The sequence below is a fragment of the Rhinopithecus bieti genome, unplaced genomic scaffold (genome assembly GCF_001698545.2).
Source record: "Rhinopithecus bieti isolate Rb0 unplaced genomic scaffold, ASM169854v2 scaffold_12783, whole genome shotgun sequence".
Taxonomy (NCBI): domain Eukaryota; kingdom Metazoa; phylum Chordata; class Mammalia; order Primates; family Cercopithecidae; genus Rhinopithecus; species Rhinopithecus bieti.
The window spans coordinates 99,083-119,728 of NW_016807262.1; the positions used below are offsets into that span (position 1 = coordinate 99,083).

The following is a 20,646-nucleotide window of genomic DNA, read 5'->3' on the forward strand; positions in this document are numbered from 1 at the left end:
AAAAAAAAAAAAAAAAAAAAAAAAAGAACGAAAGAAAGGAAAGAAAGGCAGGCTATGATGTGGTTATCCAGCAAGAAGTCATGGTGGTAGCCAAAGACTTACCTTTCCAGATTTCCACTCAAAAAGCAGAATTAATTACTCTAATTAGGGTCCTCCAATTGGGAAAAGACTTAAGAGTGATATATATACACACACATATATATATGCACTAATACCAGGTATTCCACATGTGTCAGTGGCACCCTACAATACCCTTGAAAAAATTAAATGGGCAGAACAGAAAGGCTTACAAAAAGACCCCTCAGGGTGGTTGCTAGAAAGCAAGAAACTCTTTCTGCCTGGAGCTAAGCAATTGAAAATAATTAAATATTTCCATGACTATTCGCATATATGTGTGTATAGAGAGACTTAAGAGAATATGTGTGTATATATATATATATACATATTTGCTCTTAAGTATATAAAAATACATACTTTTTTTACTGCAAGAGTCAATATATTTACTAATTTCAAATATGGGTTCCTGGTGCACCATGCTCATGTGACCATATGAAAAAAAAAAAGGAGACTACTAACAGCCAGGGTATCCCCCATACAACATCTCTCTGACAGCTTGGAACTTTTAGCTGCTGTTCAGCTCCCAAAGGAGACAGCAGCTATCCACTGCAAGGGACATCAAAAGGAGGCACCTCGATTATCAGAGAAAATGCTCTGGCAGACACGGCAGCCAAGGCCACAACTGAAAAAATACCAGCATTACAGGTCACTGCACTAACACCAGGTACTCTACATGTGGCGCCCTACAATACCCTTGAAAAAATTAAATGGGCAGAACAGAAAGGCTTACAAAAAGACCCCTCAGGGTGGTTGCTAGAAAGCAAGAAACTCTTTCTGCCTGGAGCTAAGTAATTGAAAATAATTAAATATTTCCATGAGTATTCACGTTTGGGACAGGAATCTATTCAAATTGGCTTCTCAAATCTTGGGAAACTGTTCTGGACCATAGGGGGGAAAACGTCATCAGGGCCTGGGGACTTTGTGCCCATAACAGCCCAGGAAGCCACCCCATGTCCCCCGCCCTACTCAAACCTATAGAACACTGAGAAACATACCCTGGGGAAAACTGGCAAATAGATTTCACCCAGATGCCACTTTATAGGGAACTAAAATATTTGCTAGTGTTCATATGCAGTTCACTGGGTGGATAAAGCTTTCCCTAGAAAGATTTAAAAAAAAAGCATTAGAAATGTCCAGATTCTTACTTAAAGAGATCATTCCAACATTTGGGTTACCTAAATATTTGCAAAGTCATAACGGACCTTCCTTCACAGCTAAGGTGACCCAGCAGTTTTCCTTAGCTTGGACATTACCTATCATCTTCACTCCTCCTGGAGTCTTCAATACCCTAGGAAGGTAGAAAAGCCAGTCATATTTTAAAAGGACATTAGCAAAACTCTTAAGAGACCTCAGAGGCCCAGTTTCTCTCCTACCCATAGCGCTTTTTGCTCCAAAGGAAACCTTAAAGCTTAGTCCATTTGAAATGACTAAATGGAAGGCCCTTGTTAACTTTAGACCTCCTGTTTGATGAAGAGACACATAGATTGTTCACCCACATTATCAACTTAGACCAGGTTCAAAAGGCCCTTCAAGAATATGGAAATGTAGTATTGCCTCTTCCCACAGGAGAAAAAAATAAACTCTCCCATTCAACTAGGAGACTTAATCTTACTGAAACCTTATAAAGATGGATCCTCTGAAGATCAATTACAACCAAAAGAGAAAGGTCATTATCAGGTGGTAATGAGTACCCGCACTACTGTTAAACTCCAGGAAATAACTGGTTGGGTACCAAGATTAGACCTGTTACTTATGAGTCACATGTGCAAAAGGAGGATACCACAGCCTACATCTGTGAACTTTTGGAGGACCGCCGCTACCTATTTAAAAGAATCAACACTCAGCCAGAAGTGGTAATGAGATACTGTGGGTGGGAATTGTCCTTTTTTGTCTCTCTTCTTCCTGATTGTAATACTTCTTTTCTTTTCTTTTTTCTTTCTGAGGTAGGGTCCCTCTCTGTCACCCAGGCTGGAGTGCAGTGGCACAATCATGGCTCACTGCAGCCTTGACCTCCCAGGTCCAAGCAATCTTCCCACCTCAAATTCCTGTGTAGCTGGGACTGCAGGTGCATCCCACCATGTCCAGCTAATTTTTTATTTTTATTTTTATTTTGTAGAGATGGGGTTCCATTATGTTGCCCAAGTTGGTCTTGAACTCCTGGGCTCAAGTGATCCTCCCACCCTGGCCTCCCAAAGTGCTGGAATTATAGGCATGAGCCACTGTGCCCAGCCATAATACTTCTTTTGTAATGCTTTGTCCAACTGCCTCCTCCTGGGAAACATGTCTTTTTCCCTTGCTAGGATATAGTTTGGATGTGGCTCCCCACCCAAATCTCATGTTGAATCATAATTCCCAATGTTGGAGACAGGGCCTAGTGGAAGACGATTGGATCATGGGGGCGGTTTCCCATAAATGGTTTAATACCACCCTTTTGGGACAGTCCTTGACATGGTGAGTTCTCGTAAGATCTGGTCATTTAAAAGTGTGTGGCACCTTCCTCTTTGCACTCTTGCTCCTGCTTTTGCCGTGTGATGTATCTGCTCTCCCTTTGCCTTCAACCTGGTTGTAAGTTTTCTGAAGTCTCCCCAGAAGTTGAGCAGATACCGGGGTCATGCTTTCTGTACAGCCTGCAGAACTGTGAGCCAAAAACCTCTTTTCTTTATAAATTACCTAGCCTCAGGTATTTCTTTATAGCAATGTGAGAACAGCCTAATACACTAGGTGTAAAGGTTACTCCAAAGCCCAACTGGACAGCACGCTGCCACTGTTAATCCTGTTTACTCTCCCAATTAACCTAATCCAGTGCAGGTAGGAACAAAACTCTATAGTAAATATTTCAAAAATTATAGCATCAGGAAATCATCTTCATGGATGCTGGATTTGTCATCAACACCCCAGGATAGATGGTTCCATTTGCTGGCTCATCTGGAAAATCTCACAGCCATCTCCCCAGACCTCCTAACTAACCATAGCAATCCCAAAATACCTAGACCCCTACATGTTGGGTGGAACTTTTCCCAATTTAATGGATTCCACCTGTCCCCGTGCCACCACCACCGTTACCTGGACGTGGGAAGGTGGGTATCTGTATCTCCAGTGCACTAATGAGTCTACCTTTCACACTCACTGTGGTGTTAATGACACAAAGGCAGAATTTTCCCTGTAATGCTTTGAGCCTACTCTAGATGTGAGCAAGAAAAGCATAGATGGTGCCTCCTCCCAGATCAGAACATACAGGAGGAAAAACAACGGCCTACTCTGAAAAGTGGGCGTACAGCCCACTTCTGGAAAACAGGAGTTGTTCGACCACCTCCATTGGAGCAGGAAAAGAATATCTCTATAGACCCAACTTAGCAGCAAAATATAGACGTCCTACCCCATAGGGCCTCTGTTTGCACCCCACCTGGGCTCATTTTCTTTGTGGTCATGAGTGAGAAAATGTCATAACCCATAACCACTCCTGACTCCCTGGGGAGCCACCTGTTATTTTAGAAGTTGTTTTTCCTTGTATAACAAACACTTGGAATGTACACTGAATGTACATTGGTCACCCTTTCCCCTCCAGGCGTCACTATCTATATTCCATAAGACCAAAGAATACCAGAAATAAATGATCAAAGGGGTTCCTTCTGGCAGAAATCAGGGCAGCAGTAGGACTAGCAGCCCCCTGGGGTGGCTTCGCCTACCACAAGTCAACCCTAAAGAACTTCACTCACACTTTAGAATCATTAGAATCATAAGCCACCAACACAGGGCAGGTATTGAAGGAAATTCAAGAGTCCTTAGACTCTTTGGAAAATATAGTTCTTAAAAACAGACTAGCATCGGATTGTTTACTAGCTGAAAAAGATGGAATCTATGTAGGTATTAATAAAACCTGCTGCACACAAATGAACAACCCCAGAAAGGTTGAGGTTAACATTCAAATGATCTATGAGCAAGATACCTGGTTACATACATGTAACAGGGCACTAACTAACCCCAACTCTATCTGGTTGATCAACAGGAATGCCCTCCCAAGTCTCACCTGGTTTTTATCTCTCCTAGGACCTTTGAAAGTTGTCTTGTTACTACTAATTTTAGGCCCTTGCTTGTTTAACGTCTTAGTAAAGTTTGTGTCTTCCAAGTTACAACAGTTCAACGTGAGGACAATGCTGGCACAAGGCTTCCACGCTATCCTGTCTTCCAACCCAAAGCATAAAAGCATCTTGCCTTTAGGCCTCTTAAATCAGGAATCCAGAAATTTTTACTTCTCCAATGCCAGGCAGGGCCTATGCCCATAAATCCGCAGGAAGCAGTTACGGAAGATGGACCTCTGCCTTTCTGCAGCCCTCTGAAGATTAAGGAGAAGTTCTGTTCTCTAAGTGGGGAATGAGGTAGGAAGCAGGCAGGACTGCACCAGATTGAAGACTGGCAGAAACCGGGAAGAGGCGCCGGAAGCACCTCCAGTTGTTCTCACTGCCCAGCAGCGTCAGACACTCCCATCAATCCCATGGCAACACCCTGAAGTCACCACTAATTTTCTAGTTTTTTCTGAATAATTCACTCCTTAATTAGCAGGTCACTAAAAGTGGGCATAAATATGACTGCAAATCACCCGTATGCTGCTACTCTTGATGCACTGCCTACGGGCTAGCCCTGCCGTGCAAGGAGCAGTCACAAAGGGCTGTAACACTGCGGCCGCCTCAGTAAAGCTGCTTTCTTCCATCACTGGCTCTCTCTCGAATCCTTTCCTGAGTGAAGCTGAGAACCTGCCCTGCATCAAACATAATATTCCAGAAAAGACATTAATTCATACGCTATTTTACATAGTATCTGTTGAGCATATACTATGTGCCTGGTGTTATTCTATTTAAAGCAATACTATAAATGCAACCCAAAATGTCACCTCATTATTTTGACAGTTTAATATGACCCGACAGTCTAAGGTGGTTTACAATAGTAACAATTCTTTTTCCAGAGTCTGCTCTCAAGCCAACCCCCTCTTCCCCTCATTGTACTGTTTGGAGGTCTAGAAGCAATGTTCTAGATTTATTTCTAGTACAGTTCAACTTGCTCCTTCTGCCCTTCATGCCAGGCTATTGATAGTTTGGTGAATCCTAATTTTATTATACAATCCATGTATCCTTTCTCTCTGCCTTGGTGCATCCTCAGATTTGATTAGAGAGCCATCGTTGCTCTGAAAGAAAACAATGATAAAAAGTTTGAACCGGACAAAACCAAAGCCAGGACTCCTTAACTGAGACCATTTTTCCAGGCTGACATGGATCCATTAGTCAACATTCTCAGGATACAGTCCTTCAGTTATGATTGCACTTAGCAGTAGTGCCACCAGCATTTTGCCATTTGTTCACAGAGACATAATGAGATTTTGGTAAATGCCTCGTGAAAATCCATATGCTCCATGGGTCCAGTAATTCCCTCAGTCATTCATAAATAAACAAACAAATAAGTAAGATGATTTTGGTACAATCTGTTCTTTGTAAATGTCTGATGCCTTTTCGTAAGTACTGTTTTATTTTCCAAGTCCTCATGTACCATCTTCTTGATGTTCCCATCTAGAAACTCTCCCAGAATTTCCACCACCTTATAGCTTATGACTTCGATTTTCTTTCTCTATTTGGAAATGAAAATATTTTCCTGTAACCTGACCCTCCCCACTCTCCTTAATGTCTCCAAGACCCCCTAAGCTGTTCAAACAGATTAAGCTCCCTTAGAACCCTTACATGTTAAAAAAAAAAAAAAAAGTTAATAATGTGAGAGAAATACTTACAGTATCTATGACTCAGGGTAGCATAGGTGCTGTTTGTCCAGCATCCTTTTCTCTGAGGATCTACACCAGAGTGTGTTAGCAACTCAATGCCATCCTCCCGTCTATGCCCTTCCATGTATCAAAGGGGCCAGAAACCTGTGATTGTGAGCCACATATCCCAGAATCTCTGAAAACTAGAGTCTGCCACTGTGAGGAATTTACACAAGTTTTGGAAGACCAGAATTAGATAGGTAAGTAGGAAGGTAACTAGGTAGCTAGATGATTGATAGAGAGACAGAGAATCACTGCTCCTTTGGAAACAGCAAGAAGATATAATGAACTTCAGTAGACGTGAGACTTTGAGAGGCCTCTAGGCATTTTCCTGTGACTCACCCACCACAGTACTGAAGATATCTGTCATTGCCAGCAGTTTCCTAGGGCCCTCCATCTTCCTGTTTCCTTGAAAACAAGCAGCATACGAAGATTAGTTGTGACCTTTCTTATTTCCCTCTGCCCCTTACTGTAGTTTTAGAAGCATCTAATGCTCTGTTTTAAATCCCGTGCTACTTGTAAAACATGGAGTATGCTCTATTTTCCTAAGCTCTGACTTACATAGGAATCCCCGCCTCCCCTCAACAACCAACTCCATCCCCACTTTATGAAAACCTCACAGCGTGCTAAAAATCGTGTTCCCTTTTGTTTCCACCCAGAGCATGAGGCTGTCTGGCCAGTCAGTGATTGGCCCAGAAATAATCATTGAAACCAATCAGGGAAAGGCAAAAGAGTACCTTAAGGTTTGATCTTAGGTGGCTGGAAAACAACAAATCTCCCCTCCTTTTGCAAAACGGCCTGTTAAGGGTGGAGGGTTAAGAGTGCCAGTCGCCATTGACCCGCTACAGTAAGAGCTCCTGCGGGAGACGAAGGTGGATGGATCTGAAATATGAAGAGAAAGACGCTGTCCTGCCATTGTTTAAGTCCCTAGGTCCACCCTTGTCAATGTCCACCTTTGCCTGTGATCTGGAATATAAGATTGTTTTTTGGGTGCTGTCCTAGGATGCCTAGTGTATTAGTTTTCTAGGGATGCCATAACAAAATACCACAGACTGCATGACTTAAACAACAGAGGTTTGTTCGCTCACAGTTCTAGAGACTGGAAGTCCATGATGGAGGTGTCAGTAGGTTTGGTTTCTCTTGAGGCCTCTCTTTATGGCTTACAGATGGTCACATTCATGCTGTGTTATCACACGGCCTTTTCTCTATAGGTGCATCCCTGGTATCTCTTTTTTTTTGAGAAGGAGTCTTGCTCTGTTGCCAGGCTGGAGTCAGTGATGCGATCTCAGCTCACTGCAACCTCTGCCTCCTGGTTCAAGCAATTCTCCTGCCTCAGTGTCCTGAGTAGCTGGAACTACAGGTGTGTGCTGCCATGCCCAGCTAGTTTTTTTTGTATTTTTAGTAGAGACGGGGTTTCACCATGTTCGCCAGGATGGCCTCAATCTCCTGACCTCGTGATCCATCCACCTTGACCTCCCAAAGTGCTGGGATTATAGGCATGAGCCACCGTGCCTGGCCTCTTCTCTTCTTTAGAGGGACACCAGTCATATTGAATTAGGGCCTCTCCTTCATGGCCTTGTACATTCTTTTTTTTTTTTCTTTGAGAGGGAGTCTCACTCTATCGCCCAGGCAGGAGCAATGGAGAATGGGTTTCACCATCTTGGCCGGGCTGGTCTTGAACTCCTGACCTCGTGATCCACCCTCCTTGTTCTCCCAAAGTGCTGGGATTACAGGCATGAGCCACCGCGCCCAGCCTGGCTTTGCAGATTCTTAGTAGGAAAATTCCCATCCCCCACTTCTCGTGTCTCCGTATGCTAGGACTGCAACTGGAATATTTTGGAGCTGTTTAAAGGCTCTATCTCCAAATATGGTCACATTGGGGGTTCAGAGCTTCAACATGTTAATTTGGGCGGGTGGGGGGCACAGTTTAGTTCATAATACCCACTATCCTACAGATTTAAACGACACACACCAAACATTCATCTGTATGTCCCTCAGTTCTGAACAAGGTAGGAAATGAAAGGAACAATTTTCAGAACACCAAGATCCTTCACATAGACCAAGGTAAGGCATATGAATTTAATTCCAAATACAATAAGAAAATTTCAGAGTTTAAGCAGAAAAGTAACAGTCTGATTTATAAGGATTACTCTGGCCATTGTGTAGAACACCTATTTTAAATTACTAAGTCTTTTTTCAAGCCTATGTGACAAGGTTCTGTTCTAAGTGTCTTAAAATGCTCTATTTTGTCCTCACTACCACTCTATGAGATTACTATCCTCATTTTGCAGGTAAGGAAACTATGATTATTATCCTCGTTTTGCAGATAAAGAAACGATGATTCAGGCAAGTGAAGTTACCTCCCTAAGGTCGGAGAGCTAGTATCTGCCGATGCCAGAGTTCACACCCACTATGTTCAACTCAGTTAAATGTGAACATGGCATAGAAACACATTTATGCTGTTGCTTCAAAAGTAACGAAGATACACTAGAAACTATTATTTGTCTCTCTTTCCCTTCGGCGCGCCACTGAAGATCCTGCTGTCGCCATGGGCCGCCGCCCCGCCCGTTGTTACCGGTATTGTAAGAACAAGCCGTACCCAAAGTCTCGCTTCTGCCGAGGTGTCCCTGATGCCAAGATTCGCATCTTTGACCTGGGGCGGAAGAAGGCAAAAGTGAATGAGTTTCCGCTCTGTGGCCACATGGTGTCAGATGAATATGAGCAGCTGTCCTCTGAAGCCCTGGAGGCTGCCCGAATTTGTGCCAATAAGTACATGGTAAAAAGTTGTGGCAAGGATGGCTTCCATATCCGTGTGCGGCTCCACCCCTTCCACGTCATCCGCATCAACAAGATGTTGTCCTGTGCTGGGGCTGACAGGCTCCAAACAGGCATGCGAGGTGCTTTTGGAAAGCCCCAGGGCACTGTGGCCAGGGTTCACATTGGCCAAGTTATCATGTCCATCCGCACCAAGCTGCAGAACAAGGAGCATGTGATTGAGGCCCTGCGCAGGGCCAAGTTCAAGTTTCCTGGCCGCCAGAAGATCCACATCTCAAAGAAGTGGGGCTTCACCAAGTTCAATGCTGATGAATTTGAAGACATGGTGGCTGAAAAGCGGCTCATCCCAGATGGCTGTGGGGTCAAGTACATCCCCAATCGTGGTCCTCTGGACAAATGGCGGGCCCTGCACTCATGAGGGCTTCCAATATGCTGCCCCCACTTAATACCAATAAATTCTACTTCCTGTCCAAAAAAAAAAAGAAACTATTATTTGTCTCTGGATGATGAGATTTTTTTAGATTGGATAATGCAGTGTGAAGAAGTAGCAAACAGAAGTTAAGCGCTTGTGTTGTGGAATTTATAGATAATAATAACAAAACATGGGCATAAGCGCGACTATTTTCCCGGCACTATTCTGAATGTTTCACAGGGTGAGCTCCTTGAATTCTCAGAAGAGATCTGCCTGCCCTGGAAAGTCCATTCTTTTTCTTCTAATGAGCCTTGCTGGAATAAGTTATGTTGTCCTAACAAGACAGGATAGAAATACTACTGCTACCAATTATATTAATACGAGCTATTAGCTATGAGAGAGCAGGTACTTTTATAAGCATTTAGCCTGTATTAGCTAATTTAATCCTTGCAACAGCCCATTGTCACTATTAAGATTCCCAGTTTTCAGAAGAGGAACTGAGGCACACGGCTATATGGCTTGCCCAAAGACATAAAGTTAGTAAGTTATAAAAGAAGATTTTGAACGAGAGTGTGGTTCTAATGTCTAAGCACACTTCAGTCTACTGGGAGTCCTTATCCTCTGTAACAGTTGAACCAACTGAGGCATAGGGAGATTAAGTAACTTGTCCAAATGAGCAAGTCATAGAACTAGCTGTGTGACTCTGGGCAAGTCACTTAAGCTCTCTTGATCTTGGGCTCGTTAGTTGTAGAATGGGTAAGTGATACTAGGCATACAATAAATTTGGGTGATAATTAAATGACAGGCTGGGTGCAGTGGCTCACACCTGTAATCCCAGCACGTTGGGAGGTCAAGGCGGGCAGATCACCTGAGGTTGGGAATTCGAGACCAGCCTGACCAACATGGAGAAACCCCGTCCCTACTAAAAATACAAAATTAGTCGGGTGTGCTGGTGCATGCCTGTAATCCCAGCTACTCAGGAGGCTGAGGCAGTAGAATCACTTGAACCTAGGAGGCAGAAGTTGTGGTGAGCTGAGATCATGCCATTGCACCCCAGCCTGGGCAACAAGAGTAAAACTCCATCTCAAAATAATAATAATAATAATAATAATAATAATAATAATAAAGTGAAATAAATATACATAAAGCTCTAGGCTTACTTCCTGCCACACAGTTGGTGCTCAAAATAGTTTCTGTTGATAGTTGGAGTCTTAAAATGAGCATATATTCCTTTAAAATCTGCAAAAACAACAAAACATTTGTATTTTCAGTTGAACCCTAACATGTCATTTCTCTGAGCAATGAGACTTGAATGCATTTAACAGAGCATGACATTCTCTCACTATATCTTCATCTCTCTTGGATTTTTATTTCCTCTGACCAATTTTAACACCTGCCCTCCTGACAGGATGATTGATTTTCCCGGCAGAGAAGACACAGACAAAGAGGACTAGGGTTAGGGGTGGTACTTCTCCTGTGGGCTTCTTATAGCAGACTAAAAATAGCTTTTTCACACATCTGTGCTGCTTGCAGGCTTTTGTTTCCTGACCCTCTTCAAAAGGACTCCAGCTTGGTTGCCCCACCTGTTCACCATTTGGACACATTCTCTTTGTGTCCTAACTCTTAGAAGAGCTCACCAAGAGAGCACATTGACCTCTTTAGACAACAACCCTCCCTACCTCTCTCTGTCCTTCCTCACCAGGACTATTTATACCTTTTAAACAAGATTTCAGTCTTGAAAAGGGCATTTTCTGGCACTCACTGTCTATTCACTTATTTCATTCATTTAAGCAGCATGCCCCGAATGCACCCTGTGATATTTGCCCACATGACTTCCACTACTAACAATGGTAATAGTCGCTTCCATCTTGCCAGTGCATATGATGTGGCAGATGCTGTGTAATGTGCTCTATATGCATTCTCTCGTTTAATCCCCTAAAAACTCTAGGATACAGATGCTATTACTGTCCTCTATAAACAATGGGGAAGAAAACCTGAGACTTAACTCAGTGAAGGTTAAGTAACTCAACTGAGGTTAACTTCCTTGAAGCCATAGCAAGTGGCACAGCCATCCAGCTTTCTCGATTCCACTTTTGTCTCTCTGGTTCAAGCTGCCACCCATCCTCTGGACTAGGTCATCAGCTTCCTAACTGGGTTGCCAGTTCCAGCCTTGACCCCCTGCAAACTATTCTCTACACAGGCACAGTAAAGTTTTAAAAACACATGTCAAGCTATTCTCTGGCTTAAGACCCTTCTATGGCTCCTCCCTTCTCTTAGGATAATGTGCAAACTCCTTATATGGCTTTGAACTATCTGGATTACCCTTAGCTCTCCAGGCTTAATTTATTTCCTATATTCTACTTTCCAGCTATATTGGACTTTATTTGTCCCCAGGCCTTCCACCGTCTGTTCCCTCAGCTGTAACACTCTTCCTTGCCTTCCACTCTCATCCCTGGAAGAAAATAAAGGCATCTCTCTTGCTTCCCTGCCTCATAATTTCTGCAAAAGCACATAAATTCCTCAGTAATTTCATGCATTTATAAGGTTTCTATTGCATCATTTATTTCATCGGAAACCCCTACAGATGAGGGAGCTGACCTCAAAGAACCTGCTCAAAATCAGAGTTCTAGCAAGAGGCAGAGTTGGGATGCAAATGCGTATGTCTCTCTGACTCCAGACACTGTGATCTTTCCTCTGATCTTTGTTGCCATGACGTTTTTTGAGGTTAAAAACAACAGTAGGTAAATGAGTCTGGAGGTGGGGGGAATTGTTAATGAGGCTGAAATTAATCCAGTCAGTGAGGGGAAAGGAATCTTAGCCTATGCCTTTGGGGGTGGAAAGATCAGGAGTTGGGCTCCAGCTGGAGAGTGGGTTTCTGCTTTCCAAATTAGGGTCTTTTCCTTGCCTACCTTTGTGTGGCTACAATCATAGAAGCTGGTTTAGTAACGCCCTTGGTAAAGCCCAGCAAGATGATACATCCTTAGCAAAAAGGGTAGCTGGGGCCAGTCCTACGGAGTCAGAGGCTCACAAAGGTCACTTGCAGGAGAGCAGAAAGGAAATCCACCAAGGAAGCAGTGATGCTGAGACACCAAGGTTCCAGAAATGGGCTTCAGAGGATTCTTACCACCTCTCCCCCATCTATCCTCAACCCAGCCCTCATCCGTTCACTTGGGGAAATTAGGGAGGTTTGATAATAACTACAACGAGCTCTTCCTAATTAATGGTCAGGTCTCAAAAGTCACTAGTGCCTAGTGGTACGATAAAAGGCTTAGCATCTTTTATCTGTCTTGGGCTCCACCCAGTTTAGCATTCTTTAAATCATGCTAACGCACATCATACAGCTTGATCTTTATATAAGCCTCCTAAAAGCACAGCGTTTTTGTTTACCTCTGCCTCACATGGAATTTTCCCCTTTGTTGTTTTTATTATCTAAGCAATACATATTTATTATGAAAGAAATAGGCCAACAGAAAAGCAATGACTCAAACCACCACCAGCTTGGCATTGTGACTGATGACCAAATCTGCCACTGTAGCAGAATGCCAAAAACCTCCTGCCAGATGGTAAACAACTTAAGTAGAAGAACCGTGTCTGCAGCCGTGCATGGTAGGAAGGCGCAGATTGGGGAGTAGCCCCAGTTTGGACTTGGACTTGGAACCAAGTTCCACGCTGTGCAAACTGTGCAGAAATTCTTACTCAGACTGTTGGAACAATAAGGACATCTGTTGGCCCACATAGCAGGAAGCTTCAGGATTGGCTTTATCCAGTGGTAGCTGTGATTCACCTGGCCATTCCCACCCCTGCACCAGTGTCATGCACAAGCTTATTGTGAGGTGGCTGCAGCATCCCCAGACCTCCAATCCACATACAGCAATGTCAAAGGATCAAACTGTCTCCTGCTGATGCTTTCTCCAGAGAAACAGGACAATATCTGCAGAAGCCCCAGAAACGTTCCCCTTGCACCTTTTTTACTCAAATGTGTGCTCATTTCTGAACTAATCCCTACAGCTGGCAGGATGCTCTGCACTAATTGGCTTAGGCCTGAATCCTCCCATTGGAAATGGAGATGTGATTTCTGTGACTAGCTCACATTAATTAGGCCCCACCAGTGCAGATGATGTGGGGTAGACATTGCAAAGTCAATAGCAATTGTCTGGCCTTGAACAGGTTATTTAACTCTTCTGAGCATCAATGTCCCCACTTAGAAAATGGGAATAGTCAGACAGTTTTGGTGGTGGACAGTATCTGAGATAATTTATGTGAAATGACAAAATTCGATGCTGAACACTTAGAGGATGAGTAAGTGTGTTAGTTCACTTTACATTGCCATAAAGGATTCCCTGAGACCAGGTAATTTACAGAGAACAGAGGTTTATTTGGCTCACGGTTCTACAGACTATGCAAGAAGCATGCTGGTGGCATCTGCTTCTGGTGAGGGCCTCAGGAATCTCACCATTATGGCAGAAGATGCAGGTGGAGCAGGTGGTGTCACATGGCAAGAGCGGGAGCAAGAAGGAGAGGAGGAGATGCCAGTCTCCTTTAAGCAACCAGATCTCCAGTGAGCTCATTATTGCAGGAAGAACACCAAGCCATTCTTGAGAGATCTGCCCACAGGATTCAAACACCTCCCGCTCCCACTAGGCCCCATGTCCAACACTGGAGATCACATTTCAACATGAGATTTGGAGGTGGCAAACATTGAAACTATATCCGTAAGTGAATAAATGTTTGATAAAATCCATTAATTAATGTTTCCTTCAGGTAGCAAGAAGCAAATAGAGGTACATTTCCTCATCCCCTTCTGGCTGGACCTTTTGGCAGGGGATGACTTAGGAAAGTCCTTGAATCAGGCATGGTGGTGCATGCCTGTAGTCCCAGCTAGTCAGGAGGCTGAGGCAGGAGAATCTGAGCCCAGGAGTTCCAGGCTGCAGTGTGCTATGATCATTCCTATGAATAGCCACTGCACTCCTGCCTGGACAACAGAGCCAGATCCTGTCTCTTAACTTTTTTTTTAATTTAAAAAAGAAAGAAAGTCCTTAAAACAGAGTTAAGCATGTCAAAATTTGCCAGAGAAAACCCCAACTTTAGCAACTAAACCTGGCTTGTTAGATGGTGGAGGGATGGGGCTCTGTGTTGAGAATTCCTCGGTTTGAATCCAGAACTTTCAACTTATTGGCTAGGTGACCTTTGAAATGTGACCTCTTCTCCTCAAGCCTCACTTTTCTCCTCTGTGAAATGGGTCAATAAAAGGCAACCTTCATTTAACACAATGTATTAAATGTTAACTTCTTTTAAACATTTCACAGGTAGAATCTTATTAAATCCTTCCCACAACCTCATCAGCTTGGCATTTTTATTACCTCATTATAAAGATAAGAAAACTGGGTCATGGGGAGGTTAAGCTACTTGCCTAAATGTGGAGCCAGGACCTTAACACAAATAATCTAGCTTCAGAGCATGCATTCATAATAATTAAATTCTACTGCCTCTCAGTAATAATAGTAGACACCTCAGGGGCTTTTTGTGGTGATAAATGGCATAATACATATGCAATGCCCAGGAGGCTCAGCGGCAGTAGTATAATTGCTAATAATAATATCAGTAATTATTATTATTACTATGTGGAGGTAAATGATATTTCCACATAAGCTCAAAACTTCCACTCCATTGTGAGAAAAATCTTCGCCATAGGTTTGATGCACTTACATGATTCTATTAGTTCCCCTGTTCCCAAAGAAAAAGTTCAGCTTTCCCCTGATCCATCCCCCAACCCCTATCCTTCCCGCCCCACTGTGCACACACAGGGATGAGCCTGCTCACCCAGGTCTCTGTACCTCGGCTCATGTCATTACTTGTGGTGGAACAACAGCTCTCTTCCCACCGTGCTCACTGGCAAACTCCGTTTCCTTCTGTAGAAAAATCACTCCTTCTTCTATGCCCTGGGGCCACTGGGGCCCCACTAACTTGAGCTGTAGTCACTTTCAGTTGCACACGTCTATCTCCCTGGTGGTGCTGTAATGGGACACTATGTCTAGCCATTTTTCTTTCTCCAGTGCTTGATACAAAGCTGGCATATAATATAAACTCAGTGAATGTTTGTTGAATGAATCACGGACTCACAATTAGGATAAATACCTACTGAGTACTGAATGTATATCAGGAAGCAGCCTAGGTACCTTATGTGCTGCATTGCAGTTACGGTTACCAGCGGCACACGTGTAATTTAGATGAAAATAGAGGAAATCTATAGAACCACAGAACCTGATTTGTGGTTATACAGCATTTGCTTTATAAATATATAATGTAGTACATTTTAATTCAGTCTTCCGTTTGTTTTATTCATTTTCTGTATGTATGATGTCTCAGATTTTGCTTATTTTAATTCATTTTTTAAGCTTCAAACTAAAAAGTTGACGACAAAAAAAAAAAAACCCAAAGAGAAAATCATAAAATTAAATAAAGCCTTTAAAAATATTCATTTATTTTAGTGACAGTGTCTCGCTCTGGGGTAGAGTGGCAAAATCATAACTCACTGTAGCCTCGACCTCCTGGGCTCAAGTGATCCCTCCTTCTCAGCCTCCCTAGTAGCTAGGTCAACTGGTATGTGCCACTGTGCCCAGCTCATTTTTAAAACTTTTTTGTAGAGATTTTTTTTTGTAGATGAGAGGATATTGCTTTGTTGCCCCAGGGCTGGTCTCAACAAAAAAAACCAGGCCTCAAGTCATTCCTCCTGTTTCAGTCTCCTAATGTGTTAGAATTACAGGCGTGAGCCACTGCGCCTGACTAAATGTAGCCTTTTTTTTTTTGAGACGGAGTCTCGCTCTGTCGCCCAGGCTGGAGTTCAGTGGCCAAATCTCAGCTCACTGCAAGCTCTGCCTCCCGGGCTCACGCCATTCTCCTGCCTCAGCCTCCCGAGTAGCTGGGACTACAGGCGCCCGCCACCTCGCCCGGCTAGTTTTGTATTTTAGTAGAGACGGGGTTTCACCGTGTTAGCCAGGATGGTCTCGATCTCCTGACCTCGTGATCCGCCCGTCTCGGCCTCCCAAAGTGCTGGGATTACAGGCTTGAGCCACCGCGCCCGGCCAAATGTAGCCTTTTAAATGATTTTTTTTTTTTTTTTTTTGAAACAAAGTCTCGCTCTGTAACCCAGGCTGGAGTGCAGTGGTGCGAACGTGGGTCTGTGCAGCCTCGACCTCCTGGGCTCCAGCAGGTCTCCTGCCTCAGCCCCGCAAGCTGCTGGGATTATAGGCACATGCCACCACTCCCAGCTAATTTTTGTAGAGATGGGGTTTTGCCACGTTGCCCAGGCTGCTTCCAAACTCCTGAGCTCAAGCAATCTACCTGCCTCGACCTCCCAAAGGGCTGGGATGACAGGCACGAGCCATTGCGCCCAGTGTGATATTTGGAAATATTAAAATATGTCATTAAATCTTAACATTTGTTTTAATTGTAGCTTAAAATGCAAATGCCATTAATACATGTTTTTTAAATGTTTGAAAGACATTTTGGAAGTGCTGACTGTGGTGAATCTGAGAGAGAGAGTGTCATTGAAATAGGACCCGAACTCTTCCGTAACGATTTAGTCTCTTACTCTTTTGCATCAGAAGTGTTTTCAGTTCAGGGGCCCCATCGCCACGTATGAATGGTTTTCTCTTAAGTATGGGGAAACTTTGGGATAAAAACCAACCCTGAATTATTCTTGCTGTCTGGGAAAAACTACATGGACATTAAAATGTTAGATCATATGAAGAAAGTAAATTCTGATCTCTCTAATCATTTCTTACTGACCTCTTTCTCAATAAAACTTTACTGACATGGGAAAAATCTATTTGGTTGGTGCAAAAGTAATTGTGGTTTTTGCTATTTAAAAGTAATGGCATGGCTGGGCATGGTGGCTCATGCCTGTAATTCCAGCACTTTGGGAGGCCGAGGTGGGTGGATCACTTGAGTTCAGGGGTTCAAGACCAGCCTGGGCAACACGGTGAAATCCCGTTTCTACTAATAATACAAAAATTAGCTGGGCGTGGTGGCACATGCCTGTAATCCCAGCTACTCTGGAGGCTGAGGCAGGAGAATCTCCTGAACCCGGAGGCAGAGGTTGCAGTGAGCCAAGATCGCACTACTGTACTCCAGCCTGGGCAACAGAGCAAGATTCCGTTTCAAAAAAAAAGGAATGGCGAAAACCGCAATTACTTTTGTACCAACCTAATGGTAACAGAATTGAATTTCCAGCTGAAGCCCACTCCCATCTGAACTCTTGTGAACCATTCCTCATTCTGAGCTACTTTTCCAGATCATTCATTCAGGGCTTAGCAAAGGAGTTTGTGTTGTTGGTCAGCTTTTTGTTTTGTCCACATTTTCTACTCCTACTCTCACCTGCTGGAAAGTGAGTTCCTGAAGCAACCCTGTCTTTTTCACCTCTGTATCCCCAGCCATTTCCCAGATGCCTGGACAGCAGAGGTGTCTGATCAGTGGGTGATGATTGAGCCTGACTCAATGAAGCAATGGCTGCCATAGGCCACGTCCGAATTCCTTTCTCCACCGTTAACAGCTCACATTATTTAGGGCCGGAGAGTGAGTTTGGGGAGCTGCTTGGACAAACCAAAAGAAAGCCAGGGCCGGAAAGAAATGCAGACATCATCTGGGCTTACATTTTCCTCTTGCAACTGAGAAAAGGGAGACTCTCAGCAGGTAAGGGTATTATTCATTTGACGTGCCTGGTAAGCAATGAAGTTGAGACTAACCCTCGTGCCACTTGGCTTCCAGCCCAGGTTCCTTCCCCTTTGTCACCAGGCTTTCCTGCTCCAAGGGATGTATGCCACACCTTTTATACTGGCACAGAACATTTCCAAGCTGTGAGGCATCATGCCATCTCCACGAAGAGGAGCCTGCTCCCAGCCTGTCTTAGGAGAGCTCATTTTTCACTTACAGCTCTTGGCAATAAACAACTCAGGCGCAATGGGACGTTTCTTACAAGGAGCAGCCGTGCAGTGATTGCTCTACTCTGAGGGTCTGACTCAGCCCTTCCTCAGCTTCTGGGCTTATTTTAGCCCCACGTTTCTGGAGGAGGAAACGAGAACATGATCAAGGATGCCGTGGGAAGAGCCTGGGGCCCTCCAGTTCTCTCGGGGAGCCTCGGGAAGCTCCTCACAGTTCCAGCTGCTGTAGAAATTCACAGCCAAGGGCTCCTACAGAATTGGGCTGTCAGCCTGGCCAGCCTGCGGGGTGCGCCCCGCTGTAAGAAAGCCTGCCATTTGGAAATGCGAATTCGAGCTAAAGGACACATTTGAGGTTGATTATTGACCTGGCAATGAGTTTCTTTCCTTTCTTTACTAAATGTGGGATAGTAGAAAGAACAAGTCTAGGCCGGGCGCGGTGGCTCATGCCTGCAATCCCAGCACTTTGGGAGGCCAAGGCAGGTGGGTCATGAGGTCAGGAGTTCGAGACCAGCCTGGCCAACATGGTGAAACCCCGTCTCTACTTAAAAAAAAAAAAAAAAAATAGCTGGGCATGGTGGCACATGCCCGTAATCTCAGCTACTTGGGAGGCTGAGGCAGGAGAATTGCTTGAACCTGGGAGGCGGAGGTTGCAGGGAGCAGAGATCGTGCCACTGCACTCCAGCCTAGGTGACAGAGCAAGACTTCATCAAAAAAAGAAAGAAAGAAAGAACAAGTCTATTGAAGTCCCAGCTTCTATTTATGAGCTGTGAAAACATTGGCTTGAGATTCACCTTTCTGAGGCTGGGAGCTGTAGGGGAGGAGCCTTGGGCTGGGTCTTGAAAGACAAGGGAGGGAGGCAGAAAGGGAGTTATAGGGAGAAGAAGGGGTCTCTGCAAACGCCTGGAGATATGAAAATGCATAACATATTCAGAGAATTGTCTGGAATGGCCTCAGCCAAGCCAGACAGGGAAGATAGATGGGATCGGTGGCAGCCTCCCCAGTCTTCCTATAGCACCCCTTGCATATTTCTGCTCACACAGTTGTGCTTAAATCACCCCCCTTACCCGAAGGCTTTCCCTGTTCTCTCCAGCTACCAATTCTTCCCATTGTCACTCGCATGTGCCCCATCTCTCCTATGGAGCATTTCTTGCTGCTCTAGGCCACAGGGTCCCCTCCGCAGGCCTCTATCAGCATTTACCAGCAGTGCAGCTCATTTAGCCCCTAGACCTTGCTCTGTGTGACTAGTAATACTTTCATCTCCAACAGAAACACAAATCATTCATGTATGAGCTTTCTTATCCTATCTGTCTTTACTCTTGCTCTGTGTTGATTTTCTATTGCTAGGTAACAAATAATGGCAAACTTAGAGGTCCAAGGCAACTCCCACTTATTAGCTCACAGTTGTACATAGGTCCAGCGACGGCATTGCTGGGTTCTTTTTGCAAGGTCTCACAAGGCTGAAATCAAGGTGTCAGCCAGCCTGTGTTTCTTTTTGGATACTCTGGGGAAAAGAAAATCCATTTCTGTATTAGTCTGTTTTCACGCTGCTGATAAAGACATACCTGAGACTGGGTAATTTAGAAAGAAAAAGAGGTTTAATGGACTCACAGTTCCATGTGGCTGGGGAGGCTTCACAATCATGGCAAAAGGTGAAAGGCACATCTTATATGGTGGCAGACAAGAGAGAAGTGAGAGCCAGATGAAAAGGGTTTCCCCTTATAAAACCATCAGATCTCGTGAGACATATTCACTACCACGAGAACAGAAAATGCCTCCATGATTTAATTATCTCCTCTCACAACACGTGGGAATCATGGGAACTACAATTCATGATGAGTTTTGGGTGGGGACACAGCCAAACGATATCAACTTCCAAAATCATTAAAGTTGTTGGCCAAAATCAGCTCCTTGAGGTTGTAGACTGAGGTATCTGTTTCCTTATCAGGAGCTTCTCTTACCTCCTATAGGACACCCACATTCCTTGCCACATGGTCTTCATGGACAGCTTGCAACATGGTTGTTACTTCTTCCAGCCTGGCAAGAGCATAGCTCTGATTCCTTCCTCAGTGACCAACCTGAGAAACGCTTCTGCTTTTAAAGAACTCATTTGGTCACTGTCAAATGCTCCATAGGAGAGATGGGGCACATGCGAGGTCAAGTGCACCTTGAATGATCTCCCTTTTTATTTTTATTTCTTTGAGACGGAGTCTCACTCTGTCGCCCAGGTGTGATATCGGCTCACTGCAAGCTCCGCCTCCCGGGTTCACGCCATTCTCCTGCCTCAGCCTCCCGAGTAGCTGGGACTACAGGTGCCCGCCACCTCGCCCGGCTAATTTTTTGTATTTTAGTGGAGACGGGGTTTCACCGTGTTAGCCAGGATGGTCTCGATCTCCTGACCTCATGATCCACCTGCCTCGGCCTCCCAAAGTGCTGGGATTACAGGCATGAGCCACCATGCCTGGCCAAATCATCTCCCTTTTTAAAGTGAATGTGTCATCTCACATAACTTAATCACAGGAATCCATCATGTTCACAGATCCAGGGATTACGTAGGGCTTATACACCGGAGGCGGAGGGGGGATCCTAGGGGACGTCCAAAA

The 20,646-nt window shown here is 44.4% G+C and overlaps 1 protein-coding gene and 1 long non-coding RNA gene across 2 annotated transcripts; one reads left to right on the forward strand and one right to left on the reverse strand.

Annotated features, from left to right (window-relative positions):
• Window positions 1–6,690: 6,690 nt before the first annotated feature.
• On the reverse strand, window positions 6,691–14,915 carry LOC108535100 (uncharacterized). Its single transcript, XR_001887129.1, has 4 exons — window positions 14,814–14,915; window positions 14,205–14,335; window positions 12,804–13,038; window positions 6,691–6,777 (listed from the first exon to the last, which is right to left on the reverse strand). It is a non-coding gene; the product is annotated as an uncharacterized LOC108535100 (long non-coding RNA).
• On the forward strand, window positions 8,430–9,177 carry LOC108535099 (60S ribosomal protein L10-like). The gene has a single exon (XM_017880817.1). The coding sequence runs from the start codon at window positions 8,469–8,471 to the stop codon at window positions 9,111–9,113; it is 645 nt and encodes a 214-aa protein (XP_017736306.1). The 5' UTR covers window positions 8,430–8,468; the 3' UTR covers window positions 9,114–9,177.
• Window positions 14,916–20,646: the final 5,731 nt, after the last annotated feature.

Coding starts and splice junctions, on each gene's coding strand:
- LOC108535099 (XM_017880817.1), top strand. CDS start 8,469: ATGGGCCGCCGCCCCGCCCGTTGTTACCGGTATTGTAAGAACAAGCCG.